The 22,192-nt window shown below is 40.4% G+C and overlaps 1 protein-coding gene across 2 annotated transcripts in view; it reads right to left on the bottom strand.

The window, feature by feature from the left end:
* The window catches only part of TRIM44 (tripartite motif containing 44), a 110,618-nt gene that overhangs the window by 85,442 nt on the left and 2,984 nt on the right, over positions 1–22,192 (bottom strand). For both annotated transcript variants that reach the window (XM_047877552.1, XM_047877551.1), the window contains exon 2: positions 2,918–2,995. In XM_047877552.1, coding sequence (XP_047733508.1) covers positions 2,918–2,995 — 78 coding nt within the window. The remainder of the gene's footprint in view (positions 1–2,917; positions 2,996–22,192) is intronic.

Below are 22,192 nucleotides of genomic sequence, written 5' to 3'. Positions count from 1 at the left end.
GTCTACATTATTGACACAGAAGTATACCCAAGATATTCTGTGTAATAAAACCACAGGTATAGTATATTTCTTGTAAAAAAATCTTAGAGTATATTTCCACAAGGAAAAACTGTCTAGAAGGTTACACACCAAACTGTTAGTAGTGGTTAGCTTGGGGGAGATTCACTTGACTTTTCCTTTATGGATATCTGTATTTTTTAATCTATAAGCATATATTATTTTATAATTTTAAAAAATGGTTAATCTAGTCATCTTCCACTCCTCTCTGACAAAACTCAGAGGTAAAAATTAACTCAGTCCCCTGTAGATTTCAGTGTCTGGACTAATGAAGCTTTGTGATGCTTTAGGGAATTCTAGAGGAAGTGAGGCAGAGATAGTGCTCAGTGCTCCATGACTCAAATCAGTGCTTCTATGAAAAGCTCCTGTGCCAGGAAATGACAGGTCATAAAGCCTGAGAGATTCTGTCCCTCTTAAATAGGCCAACTTAAAAAAGATATGGTGGAGTTCTGAGGGAAAGCAGAACAAACTAAAAACTTCTCTCGGAAGACGACTATTTATTTGTTGCAAAAATTATATATATAGTGTCCCATTTCCCACACACCCCCCTTAGTGATCTGACATTCATTCTGCAATTACAGTGGTCCTTCTTCAAGCTAGCTCTGGGTCCATATAGCATATGTATACGGGAAACTGGAATGGGGCTTGAAAATAAAATAGATTGGTGGAAATAATCTGGGACAAGATAAAGAGAAGATAAAAGAGGTGAGTGTGTATGCACATATCCAAGATCAAGTCTGGTCCTAACAAATATCCTTTAGCTTATGATGCATCATGGGAAAATCCTGAGGCTTCCAGGAGTTGCTCCCATGGGACCACTCAATTTTTTCACCTCTGGCAAGCTTCCCATTAGAAGCACTATATGCATCCATAAAGGACCCCAAAGCACTTTACTTGTATTATCATCATGCACAGAAGCCACTCAATGTAATCTGTACACATCCTCTTGCTCCATCACTGCCCACAAGCATGTGGGTGTGGCAGAAACAGAAAACACAGTTGTCTCCTTCAGGATAGACGTTGCCCCAGAAACCAGAGAAACTCAGTTAAAAAAAAAAAAAAGCTTTCAGTAATCTTTAATAATTAATTAGCTCATCTTCACTTAAGGAAAACTACTCATACCAGGGGTCTTTCTACTCTGAGCTAAGTAAATTGATGAAGGCTACCCCAATATTTTTCTATCAAGATCCTCTCTATCTCTGGAACCCTAACTATACCAGAAGATAAGAGATATTACCAATGTTCCAATGCTGTCGATGCTATATGAAATTTTGCAGATTCAGGACCACAGCCACCTTTTGAAAAGCCTGTCATTGTCTGTGACTCTGCCCTGATAGTGTTTCTGATTAGAAAATCGAGGCACAATGTGATTAGAGGATAGAAAGGAGGTGAATCCCAGGGCTTGGTCTGCAGCATGACATAAAAGAAAGAGCACAGCTACTGGAGTCAGTATGAATCGCAGCTTTAAATTATACTAGATTCAGGGCAAATGGCCCTAACCTCCCTAAGCCTCAGTGTGTCTTTATCAATAAAATGGGAATAATAAGCTACTCTACCAGGGTGTTGCAAAAACCACAAGAATTTAAGTCAGGGGGAATAAGAAGCATTTAATGGGCAGAGAGTTTCAGTTTGGAATGATAAAGAAGTTCTGGAGATGGACGGCAGTGGTGGTGATGGTTGGACAACAATGTGAATGTACTTAATGAGACTGAACCATACAGTTAAAAATGGTTAAAGGGGTAAGTTTCATTATGTATATTGTACCACAATTTTTTTCTTTTCTTTAAATTTTTTTTTTAATGTTTATTTATTTTTGAGACAGGGAGAGACAGCATGAACAGGGGAGGGTCAGAGAGAGAGGGAGACACAGAATCTGAAACAGGCTCCAGGCTCTGAGCTGTCAGCACAAAGCCCGATGCGGGGCTCGAACTCACGGACCATGAGATCATGACCTGAGCCGAAGTTGGACGCTTAACCGACTGAGCCACCCAGGCGCCCCTGTACCACAATTTTTAAAAAAGGAATGTCAGGCTCCCAGCACAGTGTCTGGCTCCCAGTGGGTACTCAAAAAATGCTAGTCTATTCACCATATGAAGAACTTTAAATTAAAAAAAAAAAAAAAAAAAAAAGGTAGGGGATACAAAACGTGAAACAAAATTGTGCTCTTTTCCCTATTTAATTGTGAGAGGCTCTGACTGTCAGGAGAGCCAGCTGGCATCGATACCAAGTAGTGCCACAGTAAGTCTCCGGGTAGGAGAAGGGAGGCTGTGTTAGTCATAATCCCTCCGGCATGTTCAGTTCCCAGTCCACCCCCACCCTGGTATGGAATCTCCCAGAATATCAATCCTACAGCTCCTAACATCTTGCAAAGAAAGCTGGGAAGCTGAAACCATTTCCCAGACCAGACTCGAGGTCATGAGGACAAAAGCATTCGCGGTGGCAGCTGGTTCCTGTAAGTGGCAGAGAGACAAGACGCGAGTGCTGAACACCAACTGGAAAAGTCTGGAGCCTGTTCCAGTCCCCAGCATTAAGCTGATCAGTACCTCGGATGCCTTTGGCTGAATTAAATGGGCACAAAGGACAGTAGTCTCAAAGGCCTGTTAAAGGAAGATTAAAAATGCACTTGTCTGCAGTTCAGAGAAAACAATTAATGATTATGTGTTGTAAGTCATAAAACAGAGAAGGGAAAAAACAGATGACTTATCTCTAGGCATATGAGAACAATGCTTCTGATAGGCAGACTTAATTAGATCTTGATGCGACGTTCAGATAGATGATCATTAACATCCCTAGAACTTAGCTCAAGGAGAACGAAATACTTGGAGTACCAATACCAGATCAATTCCAAAACAATACTTACTTTAGGATCTGAGCTCTTGAACTTTAACCTTTCCACCAACTCGATCATAGCGGCCTTCAGTCCGCCAGAGTCTTTGCTCTAGAAGAAAGAAAAGTCAGGGGTCATTAGACAGCGTTTTGTTGCTCTTTCAAACACAAATAGCATTTCATGGGACAATGAAATGGAAAGCAATTTTTTCTTATTAGCCAAGAGAACTAAACGACTAAGGAAAGCTGCACTGTCCCTCTTCCTCTATTGGACAAAGAGGGTCGGGACATAAATTGCCCACTGACCTGAGAGAACTACTGGAATGAAAACTAAATGCAATTTGTACAGGCTGACACATTGCATCTTAGGGTTCAACTGCGCCAGTGCTCACTGAGGGCTGAGGGTCTGAAAAGACATTTTGATCTGGGATGTCCATTTTATGACTTAGTGGTTTTTATTTTGAACTTCTACATGCCAATTACAGAAGTATGCAGTATTAAATATTCTTGTAAAAATAAAAACAAAGAAAATGCCCCGAGATTTCAAATGGTATTACAGTGTGCTGTTGAGTACAGGCTTTTGAGTCAGACATGTAAGGTTTCAAATTTGGGGTCTGTCATTAACTAGTTGACTAACCTCAGATAAATTACTTTCTCAAAACCTTCTCCCCTTCTATAAATGGGGATAATAAGCAGCATTATTTTGAGACTTCACTAGAACAGTGTAAAGGTATTTGCCCAGTATGTGGCACTTAGTAAGTGCTCAATAAATGTCTATTATTATTGTTATTTCATTAGAACGATTAGAGTAACACAATCCAAGAGAAATGTAATGTAAGCCATAAATACAAGCCACATATGTAATTTTAAGAGTTCTAGTAGCCACAGGGGCGCCTGGGTGGTTCAGTTGGTTAAGCTCAGACTTCGGCCTAGGTCATGATCTCACAATTCATGAGTTCGAGCCCCGTGTCAGGCTCTGAGCTGACAGCTCGGAGCCTGGAGCCTGCTTCAGATTCTGTGTCTCCCTCTCTCTCTCTGCCCCTCCCCTGCTCATACTGTCTCTCTCTCTCTCTCTCTCTCTCTCTCTCTCTCTCTCTCAAAAATAAATAAATGTTAAAAAAAAAAGAGTTCTAGTAGCCACAAAAATAAAGTGAACTTAATTCTAGTATATTTAACTCAGAATACCCAAAATATTATCACTGCAACATGTAATTTCAACATGAGATATTTTATACATATTTTTCATACTAAGTCTTTGAAATCTAGTGTGTATTTCACAAATGCAGCCCAATTCAATTTGGACAAGCCACATTTCAAGTCCTCGAAAACTATAGATAGCTAGTAAGTACTGTGTTGGTCAACACAGACTCAGTGAATGGACTCTACAGGCACACAGCCTGGACTCAAGTCCCAACTCTACCACTGGCTGTGTGACCCAAGGCAACTTAGCCTCTCTACGCTTCTATTTCTTTACCTGTATAACACGAAGCTAATAACGATACTTGCTTCATGGGGTTATATCAAGATTAAATGAACTAGTATACATTAAGGTGCTTAGAAAAGGACCTGGAACGTTGAAAAAAAAAAATTTAAAAAAAAGGGGGCGCCTGGGTGGCGCAGTTGGTTGGGCGTCCGACTTGAGCCAGGTCACGATCTCGCGGTCCGTGAGTTCGAGCCCCGCGTCAGGCTCTGGGCGGATGGCTCGGAGCCTGGAGCCTGTTTCCGATGCTGTGTCTCCCTCTCTCTCTGCCCCTCCCCCGTTCATGCTCTGTTTCTCTCTGTCCCAAAATAAATAAAAAACGTTGAAAAAAAAAAAAAAAAGAAAAGGACCTGGAACATGGTAAATGCAACAGATACATAAGACACTTTTATTATTGTTGTCTATCTGCCTCATAATGTTTTAAACTCCTTAAGGGTAAGAACTACATCCATCTCTGCATCTATGCCCAGCATCAAGAAGGGTTTGAAAAAGTCTACTGAACAAATGAATGAATATGCAATCTGAAAAAAATGAATGACCTAATTATAATACATGTGTAGCACACTCTAAAATCACATAAATTAGCTTATTTTATCTCAACTCCTTTGTGGGATACGGTAGGATCATCACCCGCACTTTACCAGTGAAGAAAAGGAAGCATGAGGAAGTAAAATGATGGTCATTTTTATGGGGAAAAGGATAATAAAGAGGTACAACATAAACAAACACTACAAACATATGTTACTCAAAATTGGTCTCAGAATCAGTGATATTTTCTAAATTTGCAGAACCAATTCCAATTCCTCTAAAACAAGAAATACTTAGTAAGACCCCTTTAAGTAGATTAAAATAGACTAAAGGCTCAATGTTTTTTCCCCTCTCTCTTTCTCTTCCAAGTCTATCCAGTAAAAGCCTGGTGTAATACGACTAGACTGGTATCTGCTTTAGATGTGCTCTCTAAACACAGAGTAGTTGACATTCCCATCCTAGCTGTGGTTCTAAATTTTAATAATTTGTAGTTTTAAAACGATGGTTCACAACTCTCCAAATTTCATCACCAATTTAAATCCTTAATCTCTGTGGTCTCACAGCAGACAGTTGGGAAAAGGAATCCAGAGGTCACATACCAGAGAGTTGGGTGAGACCGAAATACCTAAAAAAGGGTTAAGTCGCCAGACACAATCCTGCTTTTATGAGATGATCAAACAATAAAGCCTGTCTGGTGATATCATTTCTCTAACCTGCTTCTCATTGGCTGAACAAGCAGGTCACTTGTCCCTGGAAAGCTCTCTTCCCCCACATCCCAGCTGCCAGTGCCCAATTTAAGCTCTTAAGCAAGAGCCCTGATATATTATGACTTCCCCCCCGGCTCTAGACAACAGAAAGGAATGCACCAAAACTGTGCCTTAAAACATTCAGAAAAGAAATGGAACGACGAAGGAATCCCTAAGAAGCAGACAGCCCCTTTGCAGGCAGACGTGCCTTGTGTGGAGAGATAAGGGAACCCTTAGCCTTCTCTCATAAAAATACAGTGTGTCAGCAGAATCCTTCCTCCTCTTCACCAAGCATCAGCAGCACTGCCTACCCAGGGGAGAGACAGAGGAAGATGCACAGATATTCTCCTTTCAGGAAATTCACCCATTCCACCCCCACCCCACTCTTTTTGAGAATTATTCTCAGAGATTAACTAGGGTCTATATTGAGCCAGCTATACTCAGCCTCTAAATGGGTGGTGAAGAAAACATGCCCCAATGGCTTCCCCCCCACCCCATAAAATAAGCAGATGGTTAGAAGGGAGAGGCTCCTCTGGGCAAACCTGCCCCCAACAGCTGCAAGGCTGGGGCAAAAGTCCAAGTGGAAGACCCTGGCCCCAGATTCACCTCGTTTCTTTCCCCACACACCAGTCCCTTCCTGCACCTGAAAAAGCCTTGTGCACAGATGTGAAAACTAGTGCACCCAAGCTCTGGGAACATCTCTCTCAAGGAGTCACCCTTGGCCACATCTGGGATCTAGTTATACACATTCAGGGGTAGAATCTAACGGCTTGATCCATCTTCGGAGGAACAGACTCAGAAAGAGGCTCTACAGGCCTCGAAAGCAGATTCAAGATATTTCATCAGGTAATTCTTGAGTCCTGGATACTTGGGAGAGTAGTCACGAAGGGGATGGCAAAAGGAAGGGCCCTCTACAGCATGCTACGTAGGGTAGAAACACAGGGTTATCTAGGTCTGAGGTGGCATTTGAATTTGCATGTCCCCAAAGCATAGGGTAGTATGTTTTAGTTAATCATCTGTTTGCAAAAGGTAACCAGAATAGGAAACTATACCCTCATACTTCCCTACTGTGGGGGGATAGAACTACTGCCTATGAAGCTGTGTTCTATTTGAGAAGTGGACCATAACAGTAAGAATAGGCAGGCTAATTCTAACCCTGTAGATATCTGGTTCCATAAATGGCCAGATTCTACTGTGTCACTCCTGCAGCAGGCATTCTGAGTGGCAAAGTGAGAGTCTCCTGATACTGCTCTCCACCTCCATCCCACCCAATACCTTCCAAGAACACAGGAGTTCAATGTAAGCGTATCTTGTTTACACATCTCTTTCCTTCCCTGAAAGAATGTAGAACACAAAGAGACAATTGCTATGTTGTGACACCCGACTCTTAAGAGTTTGATCAATCTGTGGAGATGTAACATCCTTCAGAAAAGTCAGCTCATAGGGGTGAGTCATAATAAAGCCAAAGAAAGGAAAAATGCCTTACACTGGAAGGTGTTCTTTACTCTCCAAAGCACTTTCATATGCTCTTTCATTGGCATTTCACGATAAACTTAAAAACTAGTATACTCGCACTTCACAGCCAAGAAAATGGCTTGTGGAAATCAAATGAGGAACCCAAAAATCACGCGGCTCATACACTTTGTCAATGGCATTTCACAGTGACACAGTAACTAAGAGGTGCTACGTTCTCACTTTACAATGGTGAAAAAATGGTTCTGTGGAAGTCAAATGAATACCCAAATGATGCCCCCAAATCACAAAGCTAGTCAGTAGCAAAAACCGGATCAGAATGATTCAAATGAAAAAGATTGATATATATATATATATATATATATATATATATATATATATATGTAACAGAAGAGATTGGTGTCAAGAATACATAAGAAAATACAAAAGGGATTCCTATAAACAAGTAAAAGTCAAATATGCCCCAGTGAAATCCAAACATAGGATAAGAACATAACAGAAATGTCGAATGGCTAATAAACATCTGAAAAGATGTAAAAGATGCTCAAACTTCTTGCAATTAAGATATTTTTTATTCATCACATTGAAAAAAAAGTTCTGGGGGTGCCTGGGTGGTTCAGTGGGTTAAGCGTCAGACTCTTGAGCTCAGCTCAGGTCATGATCTCGTGGTTCAGGAGTCAGGCCCACATTGGGCTTTGCACTGATGGCACAGGGCCTGCTTGAGAGTCTTCTCAGAAGATACTCAGAAGTATGTCTGTAGTTTTATGGGAGTTAGTCTAGTCTAATGCCAATAACCAGCTGGACACCAAAAGAACAATCTGTCAGTAGAAATGCAAATGTTAATCACTTAAACATCCTCAACAGGTTCCTAAGTATTGACTTCTGCATTACAAAAAAATCAGAAGATACCGAGTTCAGAAAGCACACTGGCTGGCTGTTTTGGTTTTTTTCCTATCCCACTGGCCTTGTGTTGGTAACATGCTTTAAAAAAAAAAAAAAAAAAAAAATCAACCCAACTTTGTTATTTTTACAAAAAGAGTTTTTTTGGGAAAAACAGTGGAAGAGGACTAAAGACAGAATATACAACAAGTCCTCCTAAGGAGTCAAATCAGAAAGCAAAGCCTTGTCAAAAGGAAATGAAGCTGAGTTTTTGTATCACCACGCCATGCATAAAAATTCTTTACTGTCTTCAACATGACTTGATTTTCCAGCTCCAAGTCCACTCCTATGTTGGGCGACCACCTTCATACAGTTGCTCAGATCCAAAATTATTTCTTGGTCTAAGGAACCCACCACCAAGTCTTTCTAAACCTAACTCTAGAACATCTGCCGCCTCCAACTACTCTTCACCGTCCACACTACTCCTCGGGCCAAGCAGTAACACCGCCCCCGTTCTCGATACCCTACCGGCCGTTCTCCACACAGACACGGTGGTGAAACTGTAAGAACACAGGCCATGTTGCTCACACCCTTTCTTAAACAGTCTATGGCACTCAATCCTCATCATGGCCTACCTCACCAAGGTAATCAGACCTTATCTGTTACTATTGTTCCTTCATCCCCTACCCTTACTCATTTATTCTCCAACCATCCTTTTTATCTTCCAGCAAGCTTATTCTGGCCCCGAGCCTCCTCACATTCTACTCCCTCCACATGAACCACTATGCCCCCAGATCTTCCCATCACTGGCTCTAACTCTACCCAAGTCACTACCCTCGAAAAACTCCTCAGATCCTTAAATAGCCTCCCTCTCATTCCCCATCCTGGTCAGTCTCCTCTCCTTCTCCTAATTTCTTATTCACGGTATTTATCATTATTTGAAATACTGTTTACTGTTGAACTTCCTCATGTCTGTTTTGCTCATACAATACGAGCTCCATGAGAGCAGGGACTTAGAACTACTTACTGTTAAATTCCCTGCTGTCCAAAAATACTCCACACCTGATTAAACGAACAGAGCAAAGAAAAAAATCACCATGCCACTAACCTTAAACACTACATAAAAACATCTCAATAAGTGCTCTACCTCAAAGAACGGTGGTAAAAATTAAATAAGATAACGTGGGAAGCTTATAGTAAGGAACTTGACACATACTAAGTTCTCAATAAGTTTTAGTTACTGTTGTTTGTTATTATTAATTGAATAACAACATACTGAGGGACTACTAAGTACCAAGTACCAGACTCGAGAAGTGATAAATGGAAAAAAAATGACAAAATGATCTGTTATTAATCAAAATACTCTGTAAAATATCTAAGAGGAAAACTTCAGATAGAAGAGAAAGAACAGTTTTAGAATACTCAGAAAGTATTAAATGCTTTCATACAGAAGGTAAATATCAGAATGTGCTGGTACAACATTCAAGTTTAAATGTAAGTGGGAATAATTAAAACGTGGGAGTAGAGGCAACAGGAGGTGGTGGAAAGAACATGTACTTTGGTATCAGACCTGGATTCAAATGCTAGTCCTTCTACTTATTAGCTAGGTGACCTTCTGCAAAGCTCAAGCTCTTTGAGTATCAGTTTTTTCATCTGTAAAATGAGAACCATAATATAACTTATTGTGGGAGTTGTACCGAGATCAACTGAAATAATGAATGAAAAGCACCTGACCTAAAACCACTCAGTAACTATTATTATTATATTCTCATCTCCAGAAAGAGCCTCAAAATTCAACAGCAGACAAGAGTTTCTAGACCGCCTTAGTTTTATAACCTCAGCCAAAGATTAGCATTTTCATTCTTCGTGCACGTTAAGTCAGAGTCTACCACTCAACACAGGTTATATCCCACCAGGGTTCAGGCTGACCCAAAGAACAGAGAGGAGAGCAGAGGGGTGCCTACACTACCTCTCCCCTACTGGAGAGAAAATGGAGGCTATTTTCTAACCGGAAAGTAAAGGGTGTATTGCCTCTGCCTCCCCTCTGCTTCTATAAAAATTTCCCACAGTTCAGAATGTAAAACAGAATTTAAAGAGGACAACCAGCAAGACTTGTGAACCTAAAATTAGACCTACCAGCTGTGTTTTGGTTAGCTAGTGCATAAGGCACCAGCAGGACACTGAAACATACAGGAGCCTCTTCTCAAAGATAAGGTTTTCACCAGACTATCTTGCCACCAGAATAGAGCAGGCAGAAGGAGCAGAAGGAGAGGAGGCTGAACACTTTTCACCCAAAGAAACTTGGTGTCCAGAACTTCTACTGCTGCCAGACTAATCGGTCTGGAATTGAACTCAGAACGGAACCTTAGATGGCTTTATAATGGTAATAAGAATAAGAGCTACCAATTGCTGAGGGCTTATTATATTCCAGGCACTATGCTAGCCTCTCTACATGTACGATCTTTGTTTATTTTTCACTATAACCCAATAAGGAGAAACAATTATTATGCCCATGTTACAGACGAGGAAACCAAGACTCAGAGATGCTGAGTGAATTATCCAACACGACACAGCTAGTAAGTACTCAAACGCACAGACTGCAAAGCCAACTGATGCAAGACTGCTTGGCCCTTCATATTTATTGTCCCATTTTCCCTTAGTAACAGACCCCAGCTTTTAGCTGGACACAGCCTAGAGAAAACATCTCCCCTGCAACTAGATAAGGCCACAGGACTGAATTCTGGCCAGTGAAACATAAGCAGCAATGTATACAACTTCTAGAGGGTTTTCTTAAAATGGAGAGGCGTTCCCTTCTTCACCTTCCTGTGCCTGCTATCCTGGAACCTGGATGTGCTGGCTGGAACACCAGCAGTCAACTTGGTCCATGACAATGACTACACCCTAAAAGTAGCAGAGCAGAGCTAGAAACAGCCTAGATTCCTAATAACTTCACAGTTCCTCCATACTAGCCTTAGACTGCTTACATCCACATCCCTTTGACACAGGGAGAAATAAACATCTATCTTTTATTTTGGATTTTGCTATTATTTGGGATTCTTCCAAATTATTTCATTATTTTAGATGCAGCTGAATTAATGGAAACACTGATATACTAAATCATGCAATACTGTCTCTTTCAGTTTTTATTTTTTTTTTTCAACGTTTATTTATTTTTGGGACAGAGAGACAGAGCATGAACGGGGGAGGGGCAGAGAGAGAGGGAGACACAGAATCGGAAACAGGCTCCAGGCTCTGAGCCATCAGCCCAGAGCCCGACGCGGGGCTCGAACTCACGGACCGCGAGATCGTGACCTGGCTGAAGTCGGACGCTCAACCGACTGCGCCACCCAGGCGCCCCTCTTTCAGTTTTTCATTGACACCCTAGGACTAGATATTTCATATCGTGTATTTACCAAATATTATATGTACATCTACTACTCAACAGGCACTGTTCTAGGTACTGGGAACACAAAGATAAATAACATAGAAGAGTGGCCCTAGAAGAGTTTATAACCCACATTAGACATGAAAAGATATAACCCTGATACAGTACGGTATTTAATACCACAGTAAATGTGCATAGGCTGTTGCTATGGGAACATAGAGGAGGGGTACCTAACAGTATCTAGTCTGTATTTACCTAGTAAAATCCTATCCATCCTTTCGAATACCACTTCTGCCAAGACATCTTTCCTAATTCCATGCTTACAGATGAAATCAATCTCTTTTCTTTGAGCCCCCATAGCATACTATTTGTACCTCTCTTCTAACATTTACACACAAACAAGCACATGAAGACTATCTCTCCTACTAGACTATAAGCTTCCTAATGTCAAAAACTTGTCTTTATTCCCAATATACATCATACAGCTCACCAAAATGACTCAAAAATTACTCAGATAAAAAAGATTAACTTAAAAATACCAGTCTTTAACAATAAGCTAACTATATGCTATAGTTTGTACACATTAAAATGAATGTCTCCTTAAATCTTTTACTGAAGTTAAAGGGTTACCCTGCTACCTGATCAAAACTATCTAAACACATCTGAACTCAGTTTAGCACATAATGAAATGTTGAATAAGAATATGGTTATTTGGCCTACATTATGGAGAGAGCTTTAGCATATTTGAAGAATTTTGTTTTTTTCATTATTGATATATCCTGTGACATCTGAAAAGGGTATCAATATTGGTATTTTTTTTCTTTGATGCCATGTTGGCTTGATCCTGATCATAGTGATACACACACACACACCCCAAAAACAAAACACACATACAAAGGATTTAAGTCTCCTAGGGCCACAGTTCTGTTTCTTCCCCCATTCTCATCTCTACCCCACATATCAGGACTAAAGCTTTCATTTCACCTATTCCTTGTATATATTCTTTCCCCTCTTCTGAGAGGTCCGTGAGCATCTGTGCTTTTTCCTGTCACATACGTTTAGACTCTGGCTCTGGATATTAAAATAACCAACAGGGACAGGAATGTGAAACTGAGCTGGTCATCTCAGGCTGAACTGTTATTTCAAGCAGAAGACACAATGAGCACTGACACAGATCCACCTCTGGCTTCTCAGTCCTGGGTCGAACGCAAGGGAAGAGAAGTGGGTGCACCAGTGAATAGGCAGGGCGACTTCCATGCTACAGGCTGTAGTTAAGAGAAGCTGGTGCCACAGGCACACAGTCCTTAATTCTCAGAGGGGTTTAAGAATTATAAGACTACTGCATCAGCAACTTTACCCTGAAAAGCAATAATCTAAAAATATAAAATGCCCATTAACCCACTCTATTTTGTTTTCTGGTTTTGTTTGTAAAGTTTATTTATTTATTTTGAGAGAAAGAGAGGGAGAATCCCAAGCAGGCTCTGCACTGAAAGTGCAGATGCGGGGCTCGATCCCACGAACCGTGAGCTCATGATCTGAGCCAAGATCAAGTCAGACACTCAATCAACTGAGCCACCCAAACACCCCAACCCATTCTATTTTGATTGAAAGGTCAGGGAAGAGAAAAAGAGGGCACTGGATTCTTGGGAGAAAGAAAAGGAGAAGCCTGGACCTTTTCTGTGAAGAGTCAGCTGTTAAGACTCCTGGCCAAGCTCGCTCACTTTCCAACTGTAGGACTCTGAGCAAGTTATATGAACTCTCTATGACTAAGTTTCATTTTTCTTTACAATAGAGATAATAATGTACCTCCAGGGTTGTTACAAGGATCAATTTAATATATATAAAGAGCTTAGAACAGTGCCTGGCACCTATTATATAACTGCCAGCTATTAATCCATTCTGTCTCCCAGACACCAACAGTGATAAGTCATCTTGATAGTGTGTACCCTTAACTCTGCGGTCTTCCTTCCCGAAACTACTAACTCCAGTCTAATCACGAGACGAACACAAGACAAATCCAAGTAAAGGACATTCTACAAAATACTTGACCATTCCCAGAGATTTTGATTTGATTTAACTGGCTGGGATAGAGCCAATCCAGGTATTTTCTAAACAATCACCTCCACGGATGATTCAGAAACGTGGCACCGAGGTAAGGAACACACTGTTTACTTTCTTGACCTCACCTTCTACTCCTTTTTCACTCCACTCTACTTCATAAGGACCTTTTGTTGTCCCTCCAATACCCCAAGTTCACCTCTACCTTAGAACCTTTGCATTCACCATTCCTTCTACCTTAACCACTCTTCTACCGGAATATTTTTTAATTTTTATATTACAAGGTATAATTTTCATTCTTTCATGCACAAAAAGTCCATTTCTTTAACAGGACACACTGAGATGGCTTTTCCCCTGCATTTAACCCTGCAGAAGCCCTCCAGGCTCTCTTTAATGAAGCACTGCCTTAGGGGATGTTGAATCCCCTAATAAAGTGTTGTAAAAGGGATCCCCATAAGCTCATACTCCCTCCATAGGGTAATATTTTCTCTGTGCTAACAGAACATTACAACTGCTAGAATAATGTTATTCTTCTTACTTCAAGAGTCACTATCCCTTTATGAAAATTTATATGAACCAAAGCAATCATATCTGCTACAAATCACTGAACTTTGCAAAAGCAGTACTCAATTGGTAACACAACAGAAGAGTTTCCCTAGATCTCATAAATTCAGGTCTCTGCCCAAATGTCATATGCCCACAGATGCCTTCCATGACTACCTCATCAAAATATAACCCTCTGCTGCCATGCCACTCACTCTTTGACTACTATGACTTGACAAAGATTTCATACTACATACTACCATCCAAAATTACCTCTCTTTCTCCCCAGCTAGAGAGTAAAGTCCATGAAAGCTGGGGCCCTGTCAGTCCTCTTCACTGCAGAACTCTAAGACTTATTACAGGGTCAGAAAGTACATTTTGGAGGACAGACTCATATAGGGAATCCCAGAACTACAGGCCTCTCACAAACTTTTCACAGAACGAACCACTGGGGTGGAACTGGTAGGAAGTCATTCTCTTTACCTTAATCTTAGTTTGTCTTATTCTAAACAAATAAATAAGACACTGAACCACTACACAGCTAATGCTTCATGGTTTTATTAGAAGTTAGCCCAAGGGTGCCTGGGTGGCTCAGTCGGTTAAGCATCTGACTTCGGCTCAGGTCATAATCTCGTGATTTGTGGGTTCAAGCCCCACGACAGGCTTTGTGCTGACGGCTCAGAGCCTGGAGCCTGCTTCAGATTCTGTCTCCCTCTCTCTTTGCCCCTCCCCCGCTCGTGCGCATGCACTCTCTTTCTTTCTTTCTCAAAAATAAACATCAAGGGGCGCCTGGGTGGCTCAGTCAGTTAAGCATCTGACTTCAGCCCAGGTCATGACCTCAGGGTTTGTGAGTTCAAGCCCTGCATCAGGCTCTGTGCTAACAGCTCGGAGCTTGAAGCCTGCTTCAGATTCTGTGTCTCCTCCTCTCTCTCTGTCCCTCCCATGCTCATGCTCTGTCTCTCAATAATAAATAAACGTATGTATAAATAAATAAATAAAATATTAAAAATTTAAAAAAAGATATCCTAAATCTTTCAGAGAATTAAAAATAATATAAACAGGTCCATTTCAGCAGACCTTCAAGCTTCTGCCTCCCTACCAGAGCTGCTTCTTATGAGCTGACTGGAGAGCCGGAGTCATGCACCATTATAGGATGTAGCAGTGACCTACCTCCAACTCCAGGCCTTCCAGAGCCGCAGCTGTTCTGAGCATATGCGTATATCCTTCTAACCTTCCACTACTAGTGCCCCTTCACCAGCTCTTCTCTGCAGTTGTTCCCAATGTCACTTAACCCAACATTCTTCTCCCCAAATACCCATCTTAAAGACACACTCGAGGGCAGAGGGTGTGGCTTCAAATCCTTTCATCTATCCATAATAAAGCCATATTAAGAATTCTAGGGGCGCCTGGGTGGTTCGGTCGGTTAAGCGTCCGACTTCGGCTCAGGTCATGATCCCACAGTTCGTGAGTTTGGGCCCCGCGTCGGGCTCTGTGCTGACAGCTCAGAGCCTGGACCCTGCTTCACATTCTGTGTCTCCCTCTCTCTCTGCCCCTTCCCTGCTCATGCTGTGTCTCTCTCTGTCTCAAAAATAAATAAACATTTAAAAAAAAAAATTAAAAAAAAAAAGAATTCTACAGATGCTCATAAGCACTTGCTGAACTCTGCACCACTTGTCTCAGCCATTTTATAACTTACCTTTTCCTCAGTGATCCTCGAGTGAGCTAGACATGTACTGTTCAAGTCACAGGACATAACCCATTAATGTGCAATGCAATCAACTTAGCAGGAGAATCCAGAACAGAACAAAACCAGAAAACATCATATCTGGTAAGCCATACATGCTCCATTTGAGTTAAAGGAGTGTGTATGTGCGTGTGTCTAAGCAAGATTACAGTATAAAGCACACTTCCCCTACTGTAAGTTGTGTTCAATTTTTTAAACTACTGGTCTAGAATTCTGAGTATATCTAATTGCACTTCTTTGTTTAACAAAAATGATTCATTAACATAGCTATGAATGCAAATCCCCTTGACAATATAAGAATTTTCATGTGACTAAATCCATAAGCCAGATCGAGTTCCTTTGTCAGACCCAATGACCCACTTTCAGGGCCAGAAATTATGGTAAGAGAAACCTGCATATCTGGACGAGATGTTATGACCCAGATGAGAGATCATAATTTGGGCTGTGTAACTAACTATATTTCTATGATAAAGCTGGAACACATGTTCAATTCAAATTTGGACCCACAAAATTCTTTGAAGACAGAATCCTCTGGATCCAAATGGAAATAAATACAGCATAGGAGAAAAGGCAAGACTTTAAAAATCACTTCAGGGACTAGGTGTTAATCCTGTCCCTTCAAAGTGTTCACTTTAGTTCTTTTGGCCCAGCCTTCCAATAACCTCTCCTCAGTCCCCTCTTGCTTGACAACCGCCTTGGTTCTCTGTCTATTCTTAAGTTTGCTTTCCTCTAAGTGTCAGCAACCCTTGGCAACAATTTGGCCTTCTACCACCAACACCAGACACTCACAGCCTGGCTAGGCATGAAGCTACCAAAACATATATTATACAAACTCCTCTCAACTCAGGATGTATATTTCACTACATTCCTTATATTAATAATAAAAATAGCAGCTAACATTTGCTGAGAACTTACAATGTGTTAAGTATTGTTAAAGTGTCTTATCACAAGCTAAACCATTTTATTCACATCAAAATCATATTTTATTTTTAAAAATGTTTTAACGTTTATTTATTTCTGAGAGAGAGACAGAGTATAAGCGGGGGACGGGCAAAGAGAGAGGGAGACACAGAATCCCAAGCAGGCTCCAGGCTCTGAGCTGTCAGCACACGGGGCTCGAGCTCACGGACTGCAAGATCATGATGTGAGCTGAAGTCAGACGCTTAACCGACTGAGCCATCCAGGTGCCCCCAAATCCGATTTTACTTTATTTCATAACTTTATACCCATTTTAGAGATACAGAAGTATAGCCAAACTGTTACACAGCTTGCCCAATGTCAAAAAGCAAGCAGCAAAGCTAATTTCTGTCCCTCTCCTAATCCTGCACTGTTTTATATTTTTCTTTACAACACTTATTACATGTATATTTGCTTATCTGTTTTTCTCTATTTTCTTAGCTGCAACAGATATAGGGACTTTTTCCACCGCTCACTGCTATATCCCCAATACTTAGAAAGCACCTGTCCTTGGCCTATACTCCATAAATACTCGCTGAATGAATGAATGCAGTGGAACATGGATCCTGTTCTCGCACCATCATCATGCAGTGCTACTTTTATAATATTTTTTTAATGTTTATTTATTTTTGACAGAGGGAGACGAAAAGAGAGAGAGACAGACAGACAGACAGACAGAGCATGAGTGGGGGAGGGACAGAAAGCGAGGGAGACACAGAATTTCAAGCAGGCTCCAGGCTCCTAGCTGTCTGCACAGAGCCCGACACGGGGCTCGAACTCATGGACCGTGAGATCGTGACCTGAGCCGAAGTCAGACGCTCAACCGGCTGAGCCACCCAGGCGCCCCATGCTGTGCTACTTAAAAAAAAAAAAAAAAAAAAAATTTTTAATCTTTATTCTTGAGAGAGAGAGAGAGAGAGACAGAGTGTGAGTGGGGGAGGGGCAGAGACAGAGGGAAACATAGAATCCAAAACAGGCTCCAGGCTCTGAGCTGTCAGCACAAAGCCCGATGTGGGGCTGGAACTCAGGAACTGAGAGATCGTGACCTGAGCCGAAGTTGGTCGGTCACTTAACCAACTGAGCCACCCAGGTGCCCCCATGCTATGCTACTTTTAATATTCCAAGAGCCTTACTCTCTTCCAATAAGCAAATATACATTGGCCTCAAAACATCTGAAACCAGAGTGAACTGAAACTAAAGCTGTAACTAAGCTCTGATCAAGCTCAAATATTTACTGGATCAAAATAATTAGCCCTTCATCCTAGCTGCCTAATAGAATAAATAGCATATACCCCTTCTGAGGGACAAAAAAGAAAATACTACTGTCCCCAGTTCTTTTAAACACAATATCTAGTATTAGATGAAAAATCATGAGACATGAGAAGAATTATGAAAATGTGACATAAAATCAGACCCCAAAAGAACTTTTAAAAGATCTTTTAAAAATAAACAAATAAGCATTCTAGAGTTGAAAAATACATTATAAACTAAGAATTTAACAAATGGGGGCGCCTGGGTGGCTCAGTCAGTTAAGCGTCCAGCTTCAGCTCAGGTCGTGATCTCGCGGTTCGTGAGATCGGGTTCTATCGGGGAGTTCAAGCCCCGCGTCGGGCTCTGTGCTGACAGCTCAGAGCCTGGAGCCTGCTTCGGATTCTGTGTCTCCCCTTCTCTCTCCCCCTCCCTTGTTCATGCTCTGTCTCTCTCTATCTCTCAAGAATAAACTTAAAAAATATTTAAAAAAAAGAATTTAACAAATGACATACAACAGAGTATATGTAGCTGTAAACAAATAAACAGATTTATCTATTATTTCCCAGACATACTAAGTAAAAAAGCAAAGCAAAAGAGATAATTTATATCCTCCAAAACCCCATTAATTCCAGTTTCACCATGTGAAAAACATCAAACAAATCCAAACTAAGAGACATTGTACAAAACACCAGACTAGCACTCCTCAAAACTATCAAGGTCATCAAAAGCAAAAAATGTAATGTGACCATAGGATCCTGGTACAAAAGTCATTAAAGGAAAAACTGGTGGAACTGTAATAATGTCCATAGTTTAGTTAGCAATACTCCAACGTTAACATAAGAAGAGTACAGGAAGGAGCTCTTGTTTTTTGTTTTATTTATTTTGAAAGACACAGAGACAGTGTGAGTGGGGGAGAGACAGACAGAGGGGGAAAAAGAGAATTCCAAGCAGGTTCAGTGCTGCCAGCACAGAGCCCGACCCAGGGCTTGAACCCATGAGATCATGACCTGAGCCAAATCCAGGAGTCCGATGCTTAAGTGACTGAGCTACCCAGGTGTCCCTGGGAAGCAGCTCTTGATCTGAGCACATTCACTGATCCGAAATAAAATGCGTTGTACATTTGACTGGGGGTGCAAAGTGAGGAGAAGGTAAGAGAAAGCAAAGTTGATGATATGCTCAGAGTGACATTTTTTTTTAATTTTTATTTTTTAAAGTAATCTCTATACCAACGTAGGGCTCAAACTCATGACCTTGAGATTAAGAGTCAGATGCTCTACCAACTGAGCCAGCCAGGTTTCCCCCAGAGTGAGACATTTAAAAGAGACCCTATCCACATAGACCTGGGATGCTTTCACAACTCCCAAAGAGTAAAATCCTAGAGTAAAGACAAACTAAAGTAAACCTTTCACTACCTCACCCTCCAAAGGGGACTGTGGGAGTGTTGCCTTGGAGCTGAACAAAAGGGGGTGAGGAGCTGTGGGAATGGATGAAAGTAGAATCTTTCAGAAGTTGTAAACGTGGGCAGGTACCTCCTAAAAATTTGGTCCAGGAAATCTCAAGCAATTAATTTAGTTTAAGGGGGTTCTAAACAAATTGTACCCTCAGGCCTTTGCACAAGCAAATTCAAATCCTCTTTCGAAGAGTATAGCTTCATGCCGAAGAATACAGCTTCGTTCCAAGGCTTGGGAAATCGCCACAAATAATTTTTCAAAGGCATTGAGAAGCTATGCAGACATAAAAAAGCACAAAAGGAAATAAACATGAAAAACACCATCAAAGTGTTCACATACTGGATCCACAAAGTCTTCACATACTAGAATAATCAAAAACAGATTATGACCAACATATTCACTGTTCTCAAAGGAATAAAGAGAATAGTTACAATATGAAGAAAGACAATAACAGCATATGATTCACAAATTTATATTAATACATTTAAAAAGTGAGACAAAATGGACAAACTTATGGTAAAACGTAACTTTTCAAAACTGACCTGAGGAAAAACAGACAACTTGTACAGACCTATTATCATTAAAGAAATTGAATCCATAATCAAAAATACCATAGAAAGGGGGCACCTTGGGTGACTCGGTTAGGTGTCTGACTTCAGCTCAGGTCATGATCTGACAGTTCATGGATTTGAGCCCTGTGTCAGGCTCTGTGCTGACAACTCGTGAAGCCAACATAACTTTGATAGCAAAATCTCGTAAGGACAGTACAAAAAAAAATTTATAAGCTAATTTCTCCCATAAATATGTGAAAAAATCCAGATAAATTATTAATGAACCAAATTTAAAAACATAAAGATATTTCATCATGACCAAGTTGTGTTTCTCCCACAAATGCAACGTTGCTTTAATTGTAAAATATAATAATAATGACATGAAGGGATGGAAATAAGACCATATATATGCACACCCCTGTGTTTTTGTGTACAAATACAAGAACATTTGAAAACTTAGCAAGAAACTAATAGAAGTGGTTACCAATAGTCATGAGGGGGGGGGGCACCACGTGAAAAGTACAAGGGTGAACAAGAGACTTTTGAGACATGCGAACATATTACTTTTTTAAATTTAATTGAAAAAATCAATCCATATAATTCACCACATCAACATAGTAAAAAAGTAAAATCACATGAACATCCCAATAGATGCAAGAAAACCATTCAAAATTCAGTATCCATTCAATATTAAGAAAAATTTTTAAACTAGGATTAAAAAGGAACTTTCTTGGGGCACATGGGTAGCTCAGTCGGTTGGGCGGCCGACTTCAGCTCAGGTCATGATCTCGTAGTCTGTGGGTTCGAGCCCCGCGTCGGGCTCTCAGAGCCTGGAGCCTGCTTCCAATTCTGTGTCTCCCTCTCATTCTGCCCCTCCCCTGCTTGTTCTCTGTCTCTTTCTCAAATAATAAACATTAAAAAAAAAAAGGGAAATTTCTTAATCTGATGAAATATATCTGTGATATATATAATATATAAATATATTATCACACTTATTTGTGAAATGTAAATTATTCATCAATTAGAACAAGACCACAATACCCACTATGACTTACATTCAACATTATATTGGAGGTCCTATCTGAAGCAATAGGCAAGAAAAAACACATGTAAGGATTGGAAAGAAACAAAAAGTGTCTCTCTTTGCAAATAATAAGGTCATGTATGTAGAATAAATCTACACATTATTAGAAATATTTAAGAGAATTTAGCAGACATTTTAACACAAAAATCAATACATAAAAGCTAATCATACTCCTATATACAATTAGAAAACAAGTTTTGGGGGCACCTCAGTTGGTTAAGCATCCAAATTCGGCTCAGGTCAGGATCTCACAGTTTGTGAGTTCCAGCCCCGTGTAGGGCTCTGTGCTGACAGCTCGGAATCCTAGAGCCTGCTTTGTTCTGTGTGTGGGCGTGTGTGTGTGTGTGTGTGTGTGTGTGTGTGTGTGTGTGTGTGTGTGTGTCTGCCCCTCCTCCGCTCATGCTCTGTCTCTCTCTGAAGTAAATAAACATTTTTAAAAATTTAATTTTTTTACAATACTATAAAGTTTTAAGTGTCCAGGAATAAATTTCACAATGAGGTACAAGATCTTTCAGAAAAAAAAAACTATAAAACTTTATCATGAAGCAATTTAGACCAAAATAAACACACCAGAAGACTTTATCTTGTAATGATGTTAATTCTTCATATATTGCTTTATAAACTAAATGCAATACAAAAAATGTCCTGCAGGCTACAGTTTGTTCTAAGAAACATAAAAGGCCAAGACTGGCTGAGATACCCATCTAGAAGAACAAAGTGGAAGGACTTGCTCTACCAGATATTAAGTCTTGTTACAAAGCTATGATAACTAAGAAAACATGTTTTTCACACAGGGATACACTAACAGATCAATGGTACAAAATAGAAGACCCAAGAAACACATTCACACACATATAGGCAGGTAGTATAGCAAATCCGTGTAGAAAAGGCAGACTTTTCAATAAATGCTGCTAGAGCAATTGGCTACCTGTAGAGGGAAAAAATGAAATAGAGTCCTTACTTCTGCCACACAGAAATCAATACTAAGTGAAATAAAACACAAAAGCACTAACAATAAAGGCAATTATTGATAAATTCTACATTAAAATGAACAACTTCTACCCAAGACATAATTTAAAAAACAAAGAAGATATTTTCAACCCATATAAACAACAAAGAAGTCAAAGAAATACATGAATACGCCTATAAGTTAATGAGAAAAAGACAACCTAATAGAAA

The sequence above is a fragment of the Prionailurus viverrinus genome, chromosome D1 (assembly GCF_022837055.1).
Source record: "Prionailurus viverrinus isolate Anna chromosome D1, UM_Priviv_1.0, whole genome shotgun sequence".
Lineage (NCBI taxonomy): Eukaryota > Metazoa > Chordata > Mammalia > Carnivora > Felidae > Prionailurus > Prionailurus viverrinus.
This window is presented reverse-complemented; position numbering and strand designations above follow the sequence as displayed.